The 18696-nt window shown below is 42.4% G+C and overlaps 1 protein-coding gene across 2 annotated transcripts in view; it reads right to left on the bottom strand.

The window, feature by feature from the left end:
• Positions 1 to 18696, bottom strand: part of ccdc85cb (coiled-coil domain containing 85C, b) — a 49118-nt gene that overhangs the window by 2420 nt on the left and 28002 nt on the right. Inside the window, exons 2-5 of one of the 2 annotated variants that reach the window (XM_031872758.1) lie at positions 12273 to 12352; positions 5633 to 5737; positions 1561 to 1653; positions 699 to 797 (exon numbers count right to left, since the gene is read on the bottom strand). In XM_031872758.1, the coding sequence (XP_031728618.1) occupies positions 699 to 797; positions 1561 to 1653; positions 5633 to 5737; positions 12273 to 12352 (377 nt within the window). The remainder of the gene's footprint in view (positions 1 to 698; positions 798 to 1560; positions 1654 to 5632; positions 5738 to 12272; positions 12353 to 18696) is intronic. The other variant, XM_031872759.1, reaches the window with a different exon arrangement.

The following is an 18696-nucleotide window of genomic DNA, read 5'->3' as shown; positions in this document are numbered from 1 at the left end:
CACACACACACACACACACACACACACACACACACACACACACACACGGATCTCTATCCTCCGTCTCTGCGAGCCTGCTCTCTGGTGCTGAGAGAGGGGCCCCCGGGGACCCCAGTGTTATTACAGAGGTACTATTGTAGTGCTCCCCAGATTCCTGGACGGTCACATACCTCTGCAGGGCCCAGATAGCCCCGCTCTCGTTTTCTCTCTAATCAGCAGACCTTTTATCCCGGGCCGGGCCTTTCAGTACCAACAGAGAAAGATGGAGAGAGATGAGGAGGGCGGAGGAGAGGAAGAATGGAGGGGTGAGGCTGAGGCGCATAGGGGTGGTGGGGGGTGATTGGGGGTTCTTTTGCCTGCCGCTCCAGTTTAATTGCCCTGACAGCTCAACTTCGAGCCTCTACTTAGGCCTTCCAGTTCATAGTTGGCTTTGGAGCAGGAATGAGTGAGTGGGAGGGCGGAGATAGAGAGATAGAGCGATAGAGAGAAAGCGAGAGGGAGCGCTGTGCCTGGGACACTGCTGCAAGTGTCATTCCAAACCAAATGAGTCGAGATGAGGTGTCCTCATTAGTGGAAGCAGCTCAAAAACCGACCTCATTTGTGCCCAGTAGAGGAGAACAAAATGACTAAACCAACAGTCTGACGGAACAAACGGGAACAGTGTGGACATCAGGGAGCAGGGCAAGTGTTGCACTTACGTTGCACATCTCTCGCACAATGGCCTTCTCTTTCTCACTGAGATCGTCCTCATAGTCCTCAGGAACCTGCTTGTCCAAGTTCTCATGGACCTCTAGCACCTTATGACAAGTACCATTTTAGTTATGTTATAGGGAGCAAAATCAAAACTTCAGAAGTATGTCTTTTCCAAACTTGTTTTAAGCTGTGATAAGCAACATCAGCTCTTTCACTTACAAATGTACTTTTGAATTCTTATTATTCTGAGAAGGTTTTAAACTCAAGTTGGAGTATTGTTATCATCAGAGATGGGTTTCTTTTAGAACAGAAAGAATGAATTTAGTTCCAACTAAATGTAAAACGTTTGACTATAGCATCAATTTTGCACTTAACCAAGAAATATCCAACCATGTTATGCCTGGTTCTGAACCTGGAACCTCAGATTTGTTCAGCAATTCTTATTGGTCTAATGTTGTGCTCATGAGGATCTTTTCCCCGGTCAGAGACACAGCTGACCAATCAGGAGTGGGCAGGATTAAGATGGGGACCTCACCTTCCTACACAGCTAGACTACATTAATTTAAAAAAACTAAAAATGACAACAGCATGGATGAGATTGATGCAGCTGAACAACTTGCTGTAAGTCAATTTACAGAAAGTAAACTTTAAAATGTTAGTTTTCTTTTATCAATTTGAAAAATGTTACCAAAACAGGTTGAATGAATGAAGTTAAACTAAATGAATGGAACAATAAATGGGACAGAAGGCAACATGGAACAGTACAAAGGTTTGCTTCTTCTTTCAGTGAAAGAAGAAGCAAAGCTAGATTTGAACTAGTGCGATGGTGATCAGAAAAGCAATACATTGACTTGGTGAATGTAGTACCTTCATGGCGTGCACCACGGCCTCAGGCTTCTGGACGCAGGTCAGGTAGCCTGTGGCAGGAGAGGACTCGCTGGTTGGGAGACGTCCAGTACCCTGTGGGGGGGGAGAAGAGGGGGAAACTAAAGTGTTGTGGGATTTCTTCCAAAGCAGTCAGTGCACAACAAGGGTATGAGACAAGGGGGTGACCTGCAACAAAGAGAAATGTCTCACCCCATCTGCTGTCATATGGTTTAACAGGAGTCAGATGAGCTCCACCTCACAGAGCTCCTCTCAACCACTCTCTCCTTCTCAGTGGGTGTTTGCTTCTGATCGAACACGAGATATTTCTTGTACCGTAGCACTGAAAATGCCAGCCCTTTCCTCCCAACTCAAATCACCTCCCCTTGTGTCTTTCTTCACCTTCACCATGTATTCGACTCCCAGCCAGGTCTGCTACCTGCAAAGTGATTTTAACCTGGTGTGATGGGAGCAGCCAGCCAGGGAGAGGACCAGGGGTTTGCTTGAATCATCCTACCCCCGGTTAGTTCCAGACAGTGGCTCTCTGTTAGAGGGACACAGAGATCTCTGGGACACACAATGGCACCATTCACTGTAACCTGGCATCGGGGCCCTGCATTAGACACAGCTCCGTGGCTCTGTTAGCCCGGGTTAAATTCTCCGCTCACTGGTGATGCGTTTGTCAGCTCCTCCGCACCCGCTGACCCCATTTAGGTGCCAGAACGAGCCCACACAACCTAACAGCACAGAGATAATAAAATAATCCCACTGAAGCCAAGAGGGATGTTTTGTGGAAACTGACCAACAGTCTATTCATGTCACGTCAACCACAAGACAAATAGATTTGATGCTGGTCCTGCAGCTCATGGCCTGACAACGGTTTGTTTTCAATGTAAAACGATGCTTTTATGACATACAGAAAGGTCGGTGAAAGATAATCAGCATGCCTAAACTGTGAGAGAAAACAGAAACAAAGCGGTGGTTTTGCCCTTTTGTTTTCATGTAGAAGTTGATGTTATTCACACACAGTTACTGTATAATATTTATGCTGATGAGAGTCTGCTGCCATGAGGCATTTCATTAATGAGCTTTGATATCAGGAAATCATGGACAAAAGGAAAAGGTTAATACGAATTTGGGGATTTCTTGTCAAACAAAAGGTTCCACAGCACGCCCTAAAGTCTCCTGTGTCCTTTGAGTGCACCAACAACAATTCAAAACACTCACTACTTGCCACATAGGTATCATAAGAATTGTTTTTGAATCATAATATTGATGACAAAAGAAGCCAAAGTTGCAAAATGTCATTTTAAACGATATAGAGTTTATGATCAAGGAATTGGTAAAGACAATGAATAAACAAATCTGGGCCTTGATGGTCTTTGCTACTAAGTGGTGGAATGTAACAGAGTACATTTGCTCAAGTGACGAACTTAAGAATGTTTTTAAAGTATGCGAGTATTTCAGTTTTATGCTACTTTGTACTACTTTAAGACATTTCAGAGGAATATCTTTCACTTTATATTCCACTATTTAGCAACTGTAAGTTGCTACTTAGTATTGATGACCAGCCCTGCTTGCAAAAGCATTATTATGCAGTAATAGCATTACTTTGACATAATAAATAAATAAAGCCAATGAAATCCTTACTATAATTGAGTCTGTGAAAATTACTAGAAACAGATGTGTGACTGGAAGTTGGAAGTTATTTAGTTATTTATAATGGTGTGCAGGACTTTTATTTTGTAGGACAAAACATGCAAAACCACTGGCAAGTTCCTGTAGAGATAAGGACATGAGTGATGTGTGGTGGTAGGTATTTACTGTGAGTCACCCTCACATTATTAAATGCATCACCAAGGTCCACATAGTTGAGAAAAGGATATATCCTCTCGTTAAATAACTTGTTTCCCACTGAGTAAAGTGTGTTTCTGCCTTTCTGAAGGTCACAGTAACAAATGGAACTGCTTTATCAGATTATTTATATTGCTCTTCTGCAATGGACAATGGTCAACTACAAGAAAACAGTATGTAAATCACCGTCACCCTCTTTCGATGCTCTCTACTGTGGGTAAAAGCTATTATTTGAAATGTGCATGTGTTAACACTTCCTGCCAGCACCAGGTTCAGTTTGTTTTTGTTGTGTATTTTGAGCTGGAGCCGTGCAGCAAAGAAACAGATTTGGACAGCCAGCTCTGGGCCATGTTTACTGTTCATATGGATATAGAGTCGGGGAGGGCTCGCCTGCATAAACAGGTCTGATTTAGGCCTTGCTGGATGGGGGGGGGAGACAAACAGTTTCAGAATCAATGGTTTGTAGTTGGAGCAAACAGAATCAGAGCCAACTGTTGAGTGTTTGTGAGAATCACGCAGGCTGGCCGCTTCTTTTTGCTCATTTTCTGTCAGACAATCTCACTGACCTGAAACTGGGCCTGAATGAGACAAAGGGTTAATGTAAAGGATGAGCTGATAGATGAGGATCCGGCTCACTGGAGTTCTGCTGGTATAGTCTTTGGCTCCACGTCTCTCATGGTCTCTCTCTCACACGTGGGTGAACTTAGGCCACATTAGAAATCAGGCAATTGATCAAGTGTGTCTCCAGGGAGTTGTCATGACAACAAAGCCATCGTGAGAAGAGGACTTGAATCACAATAGTAAGTTATTCTGTACTGCATGCAGCTGGTATGCCAGCATCCTACTGTAAGCTGAAGTCTGTGCTGGTAGACGGGCGACCTCACGGTGACGCTAGGAGATAGTCCTGCATGAAGCCCCCCATGAAACCGTGATTTGTTTTCACACTAGAAAGATAGAACATGTTAACTAGTGAGGATTCAGAGGTGCTAGTACATGGACTGTGTTATCTCTGGGCAGAGCCAGGCTAGGTGCTGAGCTCGGTTAACCGGTTGTAGCTTCAAAAACACAAGTGATGTACCAATCTCCTCTCCTAAAACGTCTAACTATTCCTTTAACGTTACCCAACAAGACACATGTGTGTTTCCGTGGTAGAAAAATGAATACGTTATAAGTGAAAGTGAAATTGCAGCCTAATAGACCTTATTTGGTTTTTTAGGTTGGCGTTATTAGCATTAACTTTTGCTGTTTGATGATTTTCGTCAAGGAGCCAAAATTCAAACTTCAAGTCAATATCATGACCTTGTTTGTTGTGAAATGAAATGCGGGGAGGCAACCATCGAGATCATTTGCAGTTTAAATCCATCCTCCTGCGGGGGCAGACCTCTCGTGGGCTCAAGGTTTTCATGGACATTATTGAACGCCATGAACCTCCACGAGGAGGCGGGTTTGACCCACGAGCTTAAAAGGGTGCGAGCCGTCTCTGAACGCGGTCAGCCTGTGACCTCACACTGGGCCTGTGATTAAAACCCAATATTGATTTTTACACAGGGAAGATTTAGTCCTCTGGTTAGTGGCTGACCTGTGACCTTCCTTAAGCAGTCAGAAAACAATTACCCAGCCTCTCTCCTAGACACTGGCTGGGTCAGGAGTGGCGGTGGATTGTACAGGATTATTACACTCACAGTGGGATTCAGTTCAAACGCGCCCGGAGGGGAGGAAGAGAGGGGAAGGCTGACTCCTTTATTTTCCACTCCTGTCTCGCTGTCTTAGTTTCTCTTCTTCCTCTTCTCTGTCTCATGCCCTGCCTCCTTTCACTCTTTCTTGTTCTTCCTGCGTATGTTTTACTTCCTGTCAAGTGTAAGAGATAGTGAGGTTGCCTGTGGAGTTATAATTAAAGAATTAGAAGTAGAGTGAATTAGAGCTGACTTGACTTGATTCCAATGTGGAGGCACTGGTGTGTGTTAAGAGTGTGTGTGTGAGTGTGAGTGTGTGTGCAATTAATTCAATATATTTCGTATAGCCCAAAATTACAAATTGGCCTCAGAGGGCTTTACAATCTGTACACATCCTCCGACTCTCACGTTAAATTAAACCCCATCTATACGTAACCACGTCTGTATAATCAATGCAACGGTGATGATCTTTGAATGACTGTTAAAGTGGTCAGGTGGGAGTGGTGGACCATTTTAGGCAATGTGAGTCTGTGTGTGTGTGTACTGACCATGTGCATGGCGTCCTGGCGTTGGGGCAGTGAGGACAGCTGGGACTCTGAGTGATAGAGGGTCATTCCCTTCCTCAGGACACGAAGGTCACCTGTGTTAGACTGCTGAGAACAAAACACACACAAACACGCACAAAGAGACAGAGAGATATAAGGCGTCAGTGCCATGTCAATTAAAAAGATAATTAATACAAATTGTTAATCCAAAATAAGATAATGAACACGATCTTTCCTGTTACAGGCGATTCTTTAGCTCTTCCGCTTTTGAGGCTCAGTAATCAGTAATCATTTTTCATCATTACTGGGACCCAAGATCAATATATTGGCATCTGTTAGTGTTAATGCAGTTACATATAGACGAATTACAAATAGAATTAAATAGATGAATGTATATCATGTCTACATAAAAATGTATCTGTACAAAAACCTAATGTGTGTTAGAACCCGACCTGTACTGGACTTTTGAGGCAGATGATGATGTTATTACAACAAAATTGCAAAGATCTACTAACAATAAATATTGACCGATATACAGTTTTTTTTACTGTAATACATTTGAGTAGAGCCCGACCGATATCTGAAATCAGATTTGAATTTAATCAATTCAAAAACAATATATTCACCATTATCAATTTCTTTACTTCAACACAAACAAGGACGATGTTTAATGAAGAATTATCTTTAACCATAAACTCAATCTTTGTTTTTGTTGAAGAGAAGCTTCCTGGCTCCAAGACGTCAAGCCGTCACTCAAGAGCGTGTGGATTCTACTGCAGGCAGCTAATGCTAGCTATCCAGCTGCCTGCAGAGAGCCACGCTGGAGTTGTACCCTGGCTGTGCTCTCAGTGAGCATTAAAGTCAATTCCCTGTACTTAGTTGAAGCATTTGGTACTGACATTGTTGCAGGTCTGTTATTATTCTTGCTCAACTGTTTTGCACACATAATCCTAAAAAAACATAGATGTGCCATGTTTTAGTTGTTTTATATGAGCCAATGATAATGATAACGTATAAGTCTATATTGGTCAGGCTCCACAGTGTATATGTAGATCTTCGGCGATGGTTCATTGAGGACCCTGAGGTGCTGCCTCCTCCAACACTGGCACCTGCACTCTCATCGTCAGTCTGACGCTATTGCTTCAAGCACATTTGCAGAGCTTTTTTATTTATTGAGGCTTACAACATGAACAGCACTTCAGTACGCTGGGCTGTCTCACGCTGTGCCGTCATCGAGGGCCATTACACAGGAACAGAGCTCTAAGATTTGTCCTCATCAGCAGCCAAAGACCACTGCTTCCTGGAGGTGGTAAGCAGCCTAGCTTCTCTCTGTAGGCAGGAACACGGCAGCTCCACTGTTCCTTATGACATCTCTCATGTCACGCACCAGCGTTCCCTCTGCGCAAGTTGCGGCGTGTAAACACACGTGAAGCCCGGGAGCACCCGGGCAATAAATAGCCCAAATGAACCGTGGGTGTGCGTCTGTAAATGCGTGGACATCATGCTGTGGTGTCACAGTTTGCACACACACAAAGCTACAGTCAGCACTCCCCTTGTCTTCTCCGCTCTTTGCTATTACCCCTCTTCTCTTCCAGCTTTGTATCCTGCTCCTGTTCCTCTAACCTTTCACAATCCTTCCCTTGGCACTTCTTGGACTATCCTTTGGGTTTTCATATGTATGGCCTCAATTCTGTACCTTTGTTAGCATGTCTTTGTCATTTCTCCAGGCTTCGTGTCTATCAGCAAGCTATGCCCTAAATGTCACATCTGTAGGAGGAACATAGACACACAATCCATGGAATGAAAACATCTGTCAACTAAATAGGACAACTTAGTAAGATCAAAAATCGTCCTCTGACAGGGTTTCCAGCATCTGAAGAATAGATAAATAGATAGATACTTTATTCATCCCGCAAGGGGAAATGTGTTCGCTGCAGCAGCAAAAATATATTTAAGCAATCAAATCAGTGGCGGCTGGTCAATAGAGGGCAATGGGGCATGGCCCCACCTTGAGCCACAAAAAAAATAAAATAAAAATTATGATAATCATAAATTATACAAATTGTCAATATTTGTGTTTTTGAACTACGGAATGTACCCAGTAATATGTGTAAAATATGATATCTGCGCAAAATATATGCTTTTCCTGCTCGTCCTCTCCGCCTGTGTGCACGACACGTCTCAGAACGCGCAGCTAGGGGGGCGAAATCGTTTTTGCCCAAAAGAGGCGGGTCTATGAAGCAGTTTAGCCAATTGCTGATTAAAGATATAAATGAGTGACATACAATTTAGCTAATCAGCGCCCTCAAATAGATTCAGTGTTGTATTGATGCGCGTTCTCGTCAGGAGAAGTCTCTACAGGCGAGCGCGAGCGCGAGCACTCTCTGGTGAGCAAGTCTCGTTTGAGAGGAGAACTTTGGCGGAGATTCTGCAGGACAAAGAGCTGATATCAGATCAACCTGACCTCACAATCAGACAGCAGACTAGCGGGAAAGGGAAGCAGTACATGCGAAGCTTCTGTCCTAGCTGTACACCAGACAGGTTTGGCTAGCTGCATGACGTCATGCTAATAACTTATTTAGCTTTTTAAAACAACGGGGACAGATCCAGCACGGACAGTTAGGGAGTGAGGGATGAGGAGGTAAGGAAACATGAGAACACCAGGACACACATGGAGAACTCTGTCAAGCTACATATTAGGCAAAGTGAACATCTTCTCTTCTACATAGTTGTCCTCAGTCTCATCTGCTTAACTTGGTCATGGAGGCATCAACATGTGATTGAGATGGTAAATTATCAGTGAAAACTCATCATAGCTTAATTTAACATCAGTATTCATAATTACACTTCATGTTTACTTCTCCTGATCTTTACCTCCTATAACAAGGTCCATAGGGGCATCTCAATAAATAAACATGTTATATTATATTATATAAGTGTTATTTACTGCTTTTTTTCGTGTTGGAATAAATGTTAAATATTTAACTGCAAAGTAGTAATGCGTGTTTGATACTTTAATTTTTTTGCATTAAATCATACTGGGATGTTTGCTGAAATTGATAGGATGGCCCTACCTAGAAAACGTTCCACCAGCTGCCACTGAATCAAATATTCCACCTCTGCTAAGTCTAGTTTAACAGACAAACAACACACGTCTCCAACTTTACATCCATTCCTGAGTTGACCATGACCACTGAGACCAACAAAGCTATTTGTGCCTGGGACAGTTGGCCTTCTGCAGCCTTCTTGGCTAGCCCTCCACAAGATGATGCATGTAGCCACAAAGAGCATTTGAGACCACTTTTACAAAGTTCTTGTTATCAATCGACTGAATCGAGTCACCTGGAAACATAAAAAACTCACAGAGAAGCTTAATTAGCACGCTAGCTAGAGCTAATAGTTTTAGTTAGTAATTGAGAGACCTGCTTTTGTCAACCTCTGAAATCAAGGACCTGTTTTCAAAAGTTAAGAATTGCAAGATTTGTAAACCGCATTATGTGACCTGGAGAGGAACTAAACCAGGTTTCAATCACCTCTTTCATCATTCAGATCCACTGGACACTACCGCAGTCCAGCCTCACAAAATGATTCCAATTAGCCTGCAGAGTGTCATCTGATTCTGTCATATCAATCATTCAATTCTCAGAGTCACAGCAGACGCTTACATGTTAATGATAAAGTGGAAGTGAGCCCATAGGGAAAGCCACAGCACGCCTCACCCTTCAGTGAGCTAATAGAGACATGGGAGATCTGAGTGTACACCTCAGTGTATTTACACCTGTGCTGTGCAGGCCCTTGTTCATTTTCACTGAGGGACATTGCTGTTAACTCCCTCCCTTCTCCTTTATGCACAGTCAAATCCTTCAGCCAAGCTGGTTTGGAGGGTCAGCATTCCAGCGATAAGAGGCTATTGTTTCCTTCAGGCTTAGCAAGTTCCACTGGACCAGTTTCATAACACAGGAAGTTGGGCAATATGTCCATTGAGGCAACTAATCCATTGTAACAATTCCCTCTGCTATTCAGACTCTATTACTTACTGGAGTACACTTCTGTTGTCATTACCAATCTTACAATTGAATGGAAAGCAGAAATGATTAATAACACCACCATCAATGTAGTATTTCTAACTCCAGTTACTCATTCTTCAGTTGCGCTCACACACCAGTTGACAGCCATGCATTATGGGTAGCTGGATCTACCTGTGTTGTCCCCCGTACCTTAAATTATTCAGCCCATCAGAGATACCAGGACATGTGTGTATCATTTATGCACCAAAGCACAATGTAGCATTCATTCACCTAGGGTACCTCGTACCAAACACAGACAGCTCCAAGGACAGGAAATGGCATTCTTGCCAAGATAGACCACAAGCAGGGCCACGGCCTGTGCTTATTCATTAGCATAGCATGCTAGCAGTGCAAAGCAGGGACACAGAAGCAACACCTCTATAAGGTTATGCAATCCAATTCCTTTAGGCTCATAACACTGGCACTGCGTCACAAGGGTGATTCACTTCTATGGTAATGTTTGAGGCGGCACTTTGTTGTATTTTGACTAAATATTTGGTACACCAAGTAGGCCTGTGTGGCCTTCAACATTTTGGGAAATAAGCTCATTCACTTGCCGAGAGTTAGATGAGAAGATCACTACTCATGTCTGTACAATAAATATAAAGCTACAGCCAGCAGTGACTTAGCTTAGCATAAAGACTGGAAACCGCTCTGTCCAGAGGTCGACCATCAGCACCTCTAAAGCTCACTAACTAACATGTTGTATCTCTTTTGTTGTGTAAATGTCAAAATGTGGTTCTGTGCAGGATATTTCAGTGACTTCCTGGAGTATTGTGATCCTCGTTAGTTGCCAGGCAACCAGCAGACACTCCAAAAAATGTGCCTTTTTTACACTTTGGTTTTTGTAGAAATTCAATTGAAATGTCTAGAATTAGATTTCTAGACGTTATGCTAAGCTAAACTAACCAGTGCTGGCTGTAGCTACATATTTAGCACATGGGAGAAGTGTGCTTCAGCGTACAGACATGAGAGGGCTATCAATCGTTTCATCTTACTCTTGGCAAGAAAGCAAGTAAGCGCATCGCCCAAAATGCAGAACCATTCCTATAAACGTTACCATAGAGTTGATTCAGCATCTGTGTGAAAGTGTTATTATAAACTCAACATCACACCATTAAGCATTACTGCAGCTGAGTGCATTACATTATACAAGTGTTGCTAATATTGTGTCCATCCTCTGCATAATAGAAAGCAACAAGCTCAAAGCCGTGAAAGGTCTGACCACCAAATGGATAAAAGAGTGAAAAGGCAGAGGAGCCAACAAACAGAGTCTGTATCTGTGATAAACTATACCGGCTATAAGCCTGGGGAGAGAAAAACATGATAGTATATATATGTTCATTATTTGATCAGTCTATATCTGGAGACATTATTAATAGCAATGGTACCAACTGTATTCTTCCTGGGCTCCACACAGGACAAAGAACACTTTTATAGGAGTATTCTGAAGAACAGCAAAGTTCAGTTGTGTCATGGTGACTCCCCATTTTCATTTTTTGTTTTATTAGTCACAACTTTACTCCATTAAAGTGGGATTCTATTACATTCTATTTTAAGTTATATTAATGTAAGAATGTACTCATCCCAACCCCAAATCGAAAGCAAAGAAATAGAAAAGACATCACTTCAAAAGTGAACAAGGACTATTAGTCGACTACTAAGCAGGGTCAAATTATATGTCCTGCCTGCTGTGAGACAATGTGTAGCACCTAATTGTAGCACTTAAGGGCTAATGATGAGGACCATTGAGGCTTCATATCAGTGATCCCAGCCCACACTCTCTGCCTACATATGAATCTGCTGGGAGATAATTGGTGAAACAGAAATCACTCTTTTTAAAGAATCAAGGCTTTGATTTAAACTGTGAAATTCCAACTCAACTGTCTTCAGCCCTACCTACATTCAAATGAACTGAATCACATCATGAAGCTGAAAGATAAATGATATATGAAAGGGATCTCAGGCTGTTAGGTTTAAGAGTTTTACCTATAATTAATGAGCCATGTTCAACAATGGGATCCCCCAAACAGGACCAATTAATATGTGTCAGTTATAAATTTCACCATGTGTCTACCTAAAGTGGCTGTGTATGTAAAACACACCTTCACAGACTGACATGTGAACCCCCTGTGAACCAGGCCGGTAATCCACTCCCACCTCCACTCACTCAGCCCTCCACGTTTGGGAGGAGTCAGAGCAAGGTCAACTTTGGGAGAAATGCTTTACTCTGTCACTGTCACTTAATGCCTCTTTCCTCTCCTTTTTCCTCCTCTCATCTCTCCTCCGCTCCCACAGTTCGCCTCAGGGGCTAACATGATGCTCGCGACTGAAGCCGACTGACTCGCCATGAATTAAACATGGATAAACATATTCTCCAACCAACAGGCAGGCTGTTGTGAGGGGCTGGCTTCACAGAGGCATCAGGCAACCACTTCTATCGCATCACAGCTGCCTATCACAGGGTTCGGGTGAGTCGGATAGTTGCACAAGAGGTGTTTGGTGAGCGTATAAGTTCAAATAGTACTGGGTTGATATGCAGCAGCATACATAGTATCTGTATGCGTGTACCTCACCTGTGAGAGAAGCTTATTGTTATCATCCTCGAGGATCCGCACTTTAGTCTCCAGCTGCCTGATGTAGTTGGAGGAGGAATCTAGAGCACAGAAGAGAAGAAAAGAGGAGAAGTGATCAGCATTTCAAAGAGCTCAAAGGCCAGTGGAGCTAAAGGACCCCATAGAGCTGGAAAAGGAAAGAAGGAAATTCATTCTCGGAATGGGAACTTTCACATCAGGGTCAAAGTCTAAAATATGTGCAATACCCGTCTTGTGATGGAGCAATGATCTCTTAATGTGAAACTATCTTGACTACAATCATTAGTTTACAACTCAACAACTCGCAGAGGTCTGAATTTGCTGCTTGTAAGGAATTAGCATACTGGACTATGTGTTTACACGTCTAGTCTCAGTGAGTATCAGCAGGTAAATGAGATGCCCTGATAATCATTTTATCATTACTTTTAATAATGAAGGTGAAGATAAAATTGTGTCACTTCACAACTAACTAATGGATCATTTGAGTCTGTGAATAAGGGTTCTTAGGTATAGCAGTGCTTTGAGCTAAATGCTCAGCATGCAACATGTACATAATGGCAATGCTCACATTCCTGTTTAGCAGTTTTAATCTCAATCACATTCACCATTTTAGTTTAGCGTATTAGCACCTTTACATGTGCTCATTAGCACTAAACACAAAGTACAGCTGAGGCTGATGAGAAAGAGTATAAAGTTATAAAGTTAGAGAAATAATTCTAGCACTGCCACTTACAGCTACTTTAAATACTAATCAATCTGTCGATCTGTGCTGCTAGTCATTGTTTTAGCCTAAAAAATGTTAAATTCATTCAAAATCGTTAAATTTAATATTTTGAGCCAAAAAACAAACAAAAAGATATTCAATTTACAATCAAACAAAACAGAGAAAAGCTGCAAATCACCACATGAATCATTGAGCCCTAAATGTAGCTTTTAGTAAATACTGTTAACTACTATTAGCATTACTCTGTAAATCCATCCCCCACGTATAGTACCTTGTACAAAGCCCTCATGTGCTATAAAAACTAGTCGTAGCCTGATGTCAAGGGTCAAGCACCGAGTGTTTCCACCCGCATTAGCAGTGCTTGACCTAACTTCTGACCTCATACTTGACTGGGGCCATTTCACAGTTCGGCCCACATTCTCCTGCGCCACTCATTCATCTGCAAAAACACATCAATGCCATATTTGAGATTTGTTGCCAAACTGTCTCTATACACCTCACAAACAATGCAACTGTGGCCTAATTGCCCCGCAGAGATTCCCTCAGCTGTTATTGCTGCGTCAACATGAATCAACTCTACTGAGTTCAAACCCGGGACAGGAGCTGTGTGAAGCGTGGAGGTGCTGTTTGACTCAGTAGGTGGCAGAGAGCCTGTTATCTCAAAAGGCATATTTAATTTACAGTGGGATCAAAGCCGCACTCTGCACTAGTGGGGAACACACCGCTGCACACACCGCTTTATTTTATTTTGTTTTATAAGTGGAAGTACAGAGAGACAGAGAGTGGAGCGGCTGATGGGGAGGTTGCTAATGAGTATGCTGGGCTGAGTTAAGATGCAGAGGAGAAGCCACCGCTGCAGGGTACTGCACACACAAACATCACAGCTTGTTGCATGACTGAGGTAACTTTGACCTCAGTTTGTCTATAACTCACCCTGACATGTCGAACCAGACTGTGTGATTCATGTAACCTAGTTTATCTGCACTTTGCAACCAGGGGGCGCTGTTCTGCAAACATACAATATTAAACACTGGCAGCCTGGAATCTGTAGATTTGCAATGAAACGCACACAATCACAGATTATAACTACACCATTGTTTCACACTTTGGTGGACATGCAGTATGTTTGTATACACTTAAGATAGTGTGGCCAGCCTCCTGCAGGAGCCTGAATTATTAAACATCTAGTGAATCAACCTAGTTTCCATAATCAGGGGAATAGATAGAAAGCATATGTAGTTCGAGTTCAGCCTGAGAGTGATGGATTGGCCTTAAATATGCTTAACTTGCTTTCCAAAGACATCAAGTCTGACTTATACCAGAGATGGCAAATAAACGCGTACGTTTCCACAGCCGTACACTGTGTGCTCTCTCAGTACCAAGCCTGTCCTGTCCACTTCAGCATCAGCCCAAATGCTCCGTAGCATTAATACTAGTGCTGGGCAACGATTAAAATATTTAATCGCGATTAATTGCATTGTTATGGCAAAGTTCAATAATGAATTCAAAAGTAGTGTATTGCGCACTTTTACTTTAAAAGTACTGATATATGAACAAAAGGGCAATAACATTTGGTTCACGAGATGCAGGTAGCATATTTTATACTTAATGTGAATATAATTCATACTTTGTTGGCATCTTATTCTGAAAACCGGATGTTCGTCTGAAGAAACCGGATGTTGTCTCACGTTAATCTTTCCGCTAACTTTCAAAGTCCTTCACTCGCTCCCGATCTGTGCCGTTTAAATGCGTTTACCGTGAATTTCAGCATATAGGTGCACTAAAGTGTAAGTGTCTGCTGAGTTGACCACGGAGATCTGAGTGTCTGCTGACTTTACCGCAGCGATGTCCAGTAGTCTCCAGGGAGAGCAACAGCTGGTGCAGCTTCTCTCTTTATTTCTGCCCCCCCTCGACCAGAAGCGGAAGTCGCCTTTTCTCTACAGCAACCCTGAAGGGACATCATATCTCCAATACAAAACGATAAACATGAGACCGAGACAGTCCGTTCCAATAATAATAAATTAAAAATACTTACCTGTTTTTTTTTTTGTTGTTTTTTAATTATTATTATTATAATTTTTTTCCCCATCTCAAAAGGCTCAAGGACACACACACACACACACACACACACACACACACACACACACACACACACCTGACTATAGGATGTTTGCTGGCTTTTATCCCACTGTTCTTGTCATCCTCTTGTTGTTATGTCTATGTATTGTCTCTTTTCTTTCAATAAAACAAATTATAATAAATTTTAAGAAATGCGTTAACGTGCGATAAAATACTTGTCGGCGTTAATTAAGGAATGCGTTAACGCAAAATTAACGCGTTAACTTGCCCAGCACTAATTAATACAATTCAAATCTGATTACTGACCAGCTGCTTTTACTACAACTTTCCTCCTAACTTCTCGTGTGCATTTAAAGGTTAAAAAAAACTAAACATGCGGTGTACTAATGTGAAACCAGTGTCTGTTTTAGATTAAGTTACAGAAATTCACAAATGTATGCACAAAGTAAAAGTCAAATCCAACATTGTTTCAAACGTACAAAACTGATCCTTTTCCAAAGACGGAGTAAATGGGGGTGAATGCTAGCAGCCCTAGCAGGGCCTGCAGGCATGTCTATGTCCAACCCGTTGACCAGCGCAGAGCAGACAGTGCTGTCAGTTGGCTGGTTAGACGACGGTTGGACAGCTAGAGGAGGAGGCTGCAGTGGCCAGAGCTGGTAATCCCCTCTTCCTGCCTTGTGACCCCTCTAATCTGGATTCATCTGCTAGCCTGACCTGCAGCCAGATCTCAAGCCGATTAGGATGAAGGTTCCTCAGCCTTCAGTCTCCACCAGCACACTCAAACAACAAAGAGAGAAGGGAGAGGGGGAGGACGGCAAATTAATTCTCATGACTTTATTTCCCAGTGGCGTGTATATTTAGACTATTTACAGAGATTGAGATCTCACCATCAGTAATCCAACAAAGTCATCCGAGTCTGTCAGGCTTATTTTCATCTCCTTAGAACAAATTAACCAAAAACTAAGATAAACAATCAAATATAAATATTGATGAATTGCTCAGACATACTCTATTTGACTAGAGCGCCTAAAGTGAGGAATTCCACTGTAACGAGTAGTCTTCATCTCACTCCAAGCCTTTGATGTACCATACAGGGCCACGCTAACTCTCAGAGCATCACACATGACATGATCAAGAGGCTCCAGACAGTCCTCCTGGTGGGAGAAGGGTCAGGCAATTAAAGTGCAACTCCATCTTTTTATCCCCTCCATCCCTCTGGCGTCACATACTCTCCACACCCCTCCTCCACGAGGCTAGAGGAAATGCTGCTGATCATGCAGGGATCGCATAGCCGAGCCAAAAATAATTACCCAGCAAAACTCAGCTCAGCATCTACTCTTTTGTACACAACAAGCACCCAGGGAGAGGCAGTTATGACTTATGCATAACATGAATGCGATTGTAAGAGCTGATAGTGAGTACGAGGTGCTGTGAAGCAGGAATGTAAAAAGTGTTAAGCTAAGCAGTACACAATGCAGAGAGAGAGAGACAGAGACAGACAGAGAGAAAGAGAGAAATAGAGAGAGAAAGAGCCAGACAGAGGAACCTCTTCTATACAAAGCTCAAGTAAGCTATTTTTGTAAGTGTTGCTTACCCACTGAATTGAGCAGATGTATCTTTATGTGAGAGCATGTGTGTGTATGGACAAAAGGTGACGCAGACAGTGGCGCGATGCCGTCCCCCTCTCTGCACGTCCTTTTGTATCACGTCAGTGCCGCTGTGACCCACTTCCAGCAGCCACTCCCTCCTTAACTCTGCTCCACTCCCAGTTTCCCCCTCTTTCTGTTTGATCACATCCCTCTGCTTTCACTTCTCTGTCCATTGTGCTTCTTTCCTGCTATTAAAACGTGTACAGCTGTTTTAGAGACATTGGTCAGCTTAGCTTTTCAAGAAGGTTCTTTTCTTATTACTTTTACCCGATACGTTAAACAGGAAGCCAGGCTATCAAAATACTTGGTGCAGTCCTCTAAAGGTCATGACCTCAAATGCTTCTACTTTGTGTCCCTATCTGTCTGTTACAGCTCATTCTGCCTCTTCACCACGCCACAGCTACTCAGCATTACATTGTTTGCATGTTTCTCAGATAGTTTTACGGCCACCTGGATTGAAGCCCAACCTTGTGTCCCACCCCACTGCCAATCGGAGCTATACCATGGAGCCCATACTGTCACTAACTGAAATAATTATCAACTAATATTTGTAAAAAACAAAAGGCAATTTCAGAGACAAGCAGACAGAAGGTCTACAATACATGTTAGAAGGATATATCAAGGATGTCAAACTGATTCAACAGTGAAAACAGTTAAAAAAAGATAAAGATAAAAGCAGTATAGCTTCACTAGCTAGCTTAGCGTAGTGCTAATGCTAGTTCATGATATGCAAACATACTCTGCTAATGTTAGCTCCACATAGAAACGTAACAACCTCTCCGGGTAACAAGTATCACCATCACACAACGTTTAACCAGGACGAGCTCCAAATGCACTGAAGCAGCCTGAAGACAGTCTGACAGTCTCCGCGGCCCCTAGGGGGTCCCGGAGGTACTGCAGGGGGTCCGCAAAATATTTGGTTGATTAGACAAATTTGGTTTTTTTTCTCTAAACATGAATGTGTCCATTATTGTAATAGTTCAGTATTGTATGAAAGACAATGGCTATCACTCATTTTTCGTTTCCACATTTATGTATAAAATGAAAACATCAATTTGAATAGCTTGTGTGCATGATTATCATGCAATTGAGAGACAATGTTGATATTGGCATTGGCAACAGCTGACAAGGTATGTTTATGAATGGTAGTGGCACGGCCTCCCTACTCACTGTACCTTGCACATGTTTAAAACAAAAACATGAACATATGAATCTGTGTATTATTTGAAAAGCTTAGTATTGAATGCATAATAACAAGGTATGTTTATACATGGCACTAGGCCCAGTTTAATATAAAACACAATTTTACACAATGTATATAGTCGGGGGTCCCTGTTCCATCTCTATCAGTTTGGGGGTCCTTGGCCTGAAAAACGTTGAAGACTTTAGAGTCTACGGAGACAAGCCAGATAGTCGGGCTTTGTTTACAGCTGGCCGATGCTACGCTATGATTGGCTAACTGTCGTTCGAGGGCTGAATTTAGCAAAGGGTCCATTTTTAATCCAAAATCCAAATTAAAACAACTGCAGATCTAAAACTTCATGACAGTATTGTGTTGTTGATGTAGACAGAAAAGAAGCAACCACAGTATCATAAGATCTGCATCAAGCATGAAAGTCTATTCTTGGCCTCTGGAATAGTTTGACAAAATCCCAACTCAGTGCCCGCTAGCTTTTTCCCCAGAGCATTCAAATGCATCACACAGTTCTTCATCAGCTGTTGTCCAGGCAAAAATTGGTTTCTATTCATCCCCCCATGATATGAACAGCAGCGGACTCTTACTTAAACTATGTAATTCCAACAGTGAACATCAAGTCTAGATTCCTTTCGTCTCATTTTTGTTGCTTGCTAATGTGGTTTAACTCCACATTGAATGAAATAATCTTACAAACAGCGACTTAATGTTCACTGTGATGGAATACACAACTCAACCTGCTAACAAACTTAAAAGACA

The sequence above is a fragment of the Anarrhichthys ocellatus genome, unplaced genomic scaffold (genome assembly GCF_004355925.1).
Source record: "Anarrhichthys ocellatus isolate YVR2014 unplaced genomic scaffold, GSC_Weel_1.0 scaffold66, whole genome shotgun sequence".
Lineage (NCBI taxonomy): Eukaryota > Metazoa > Chordata > Actinopteri > Perciformes > Anarhichadidae > Anarrhichthys > Anarrhichthys ocellatus.
The sequence above is the reverse complement of the archived record's forward strand: the minus strand, read 5'-3'. Positions and strand labels throughout refer to the sequence as shown.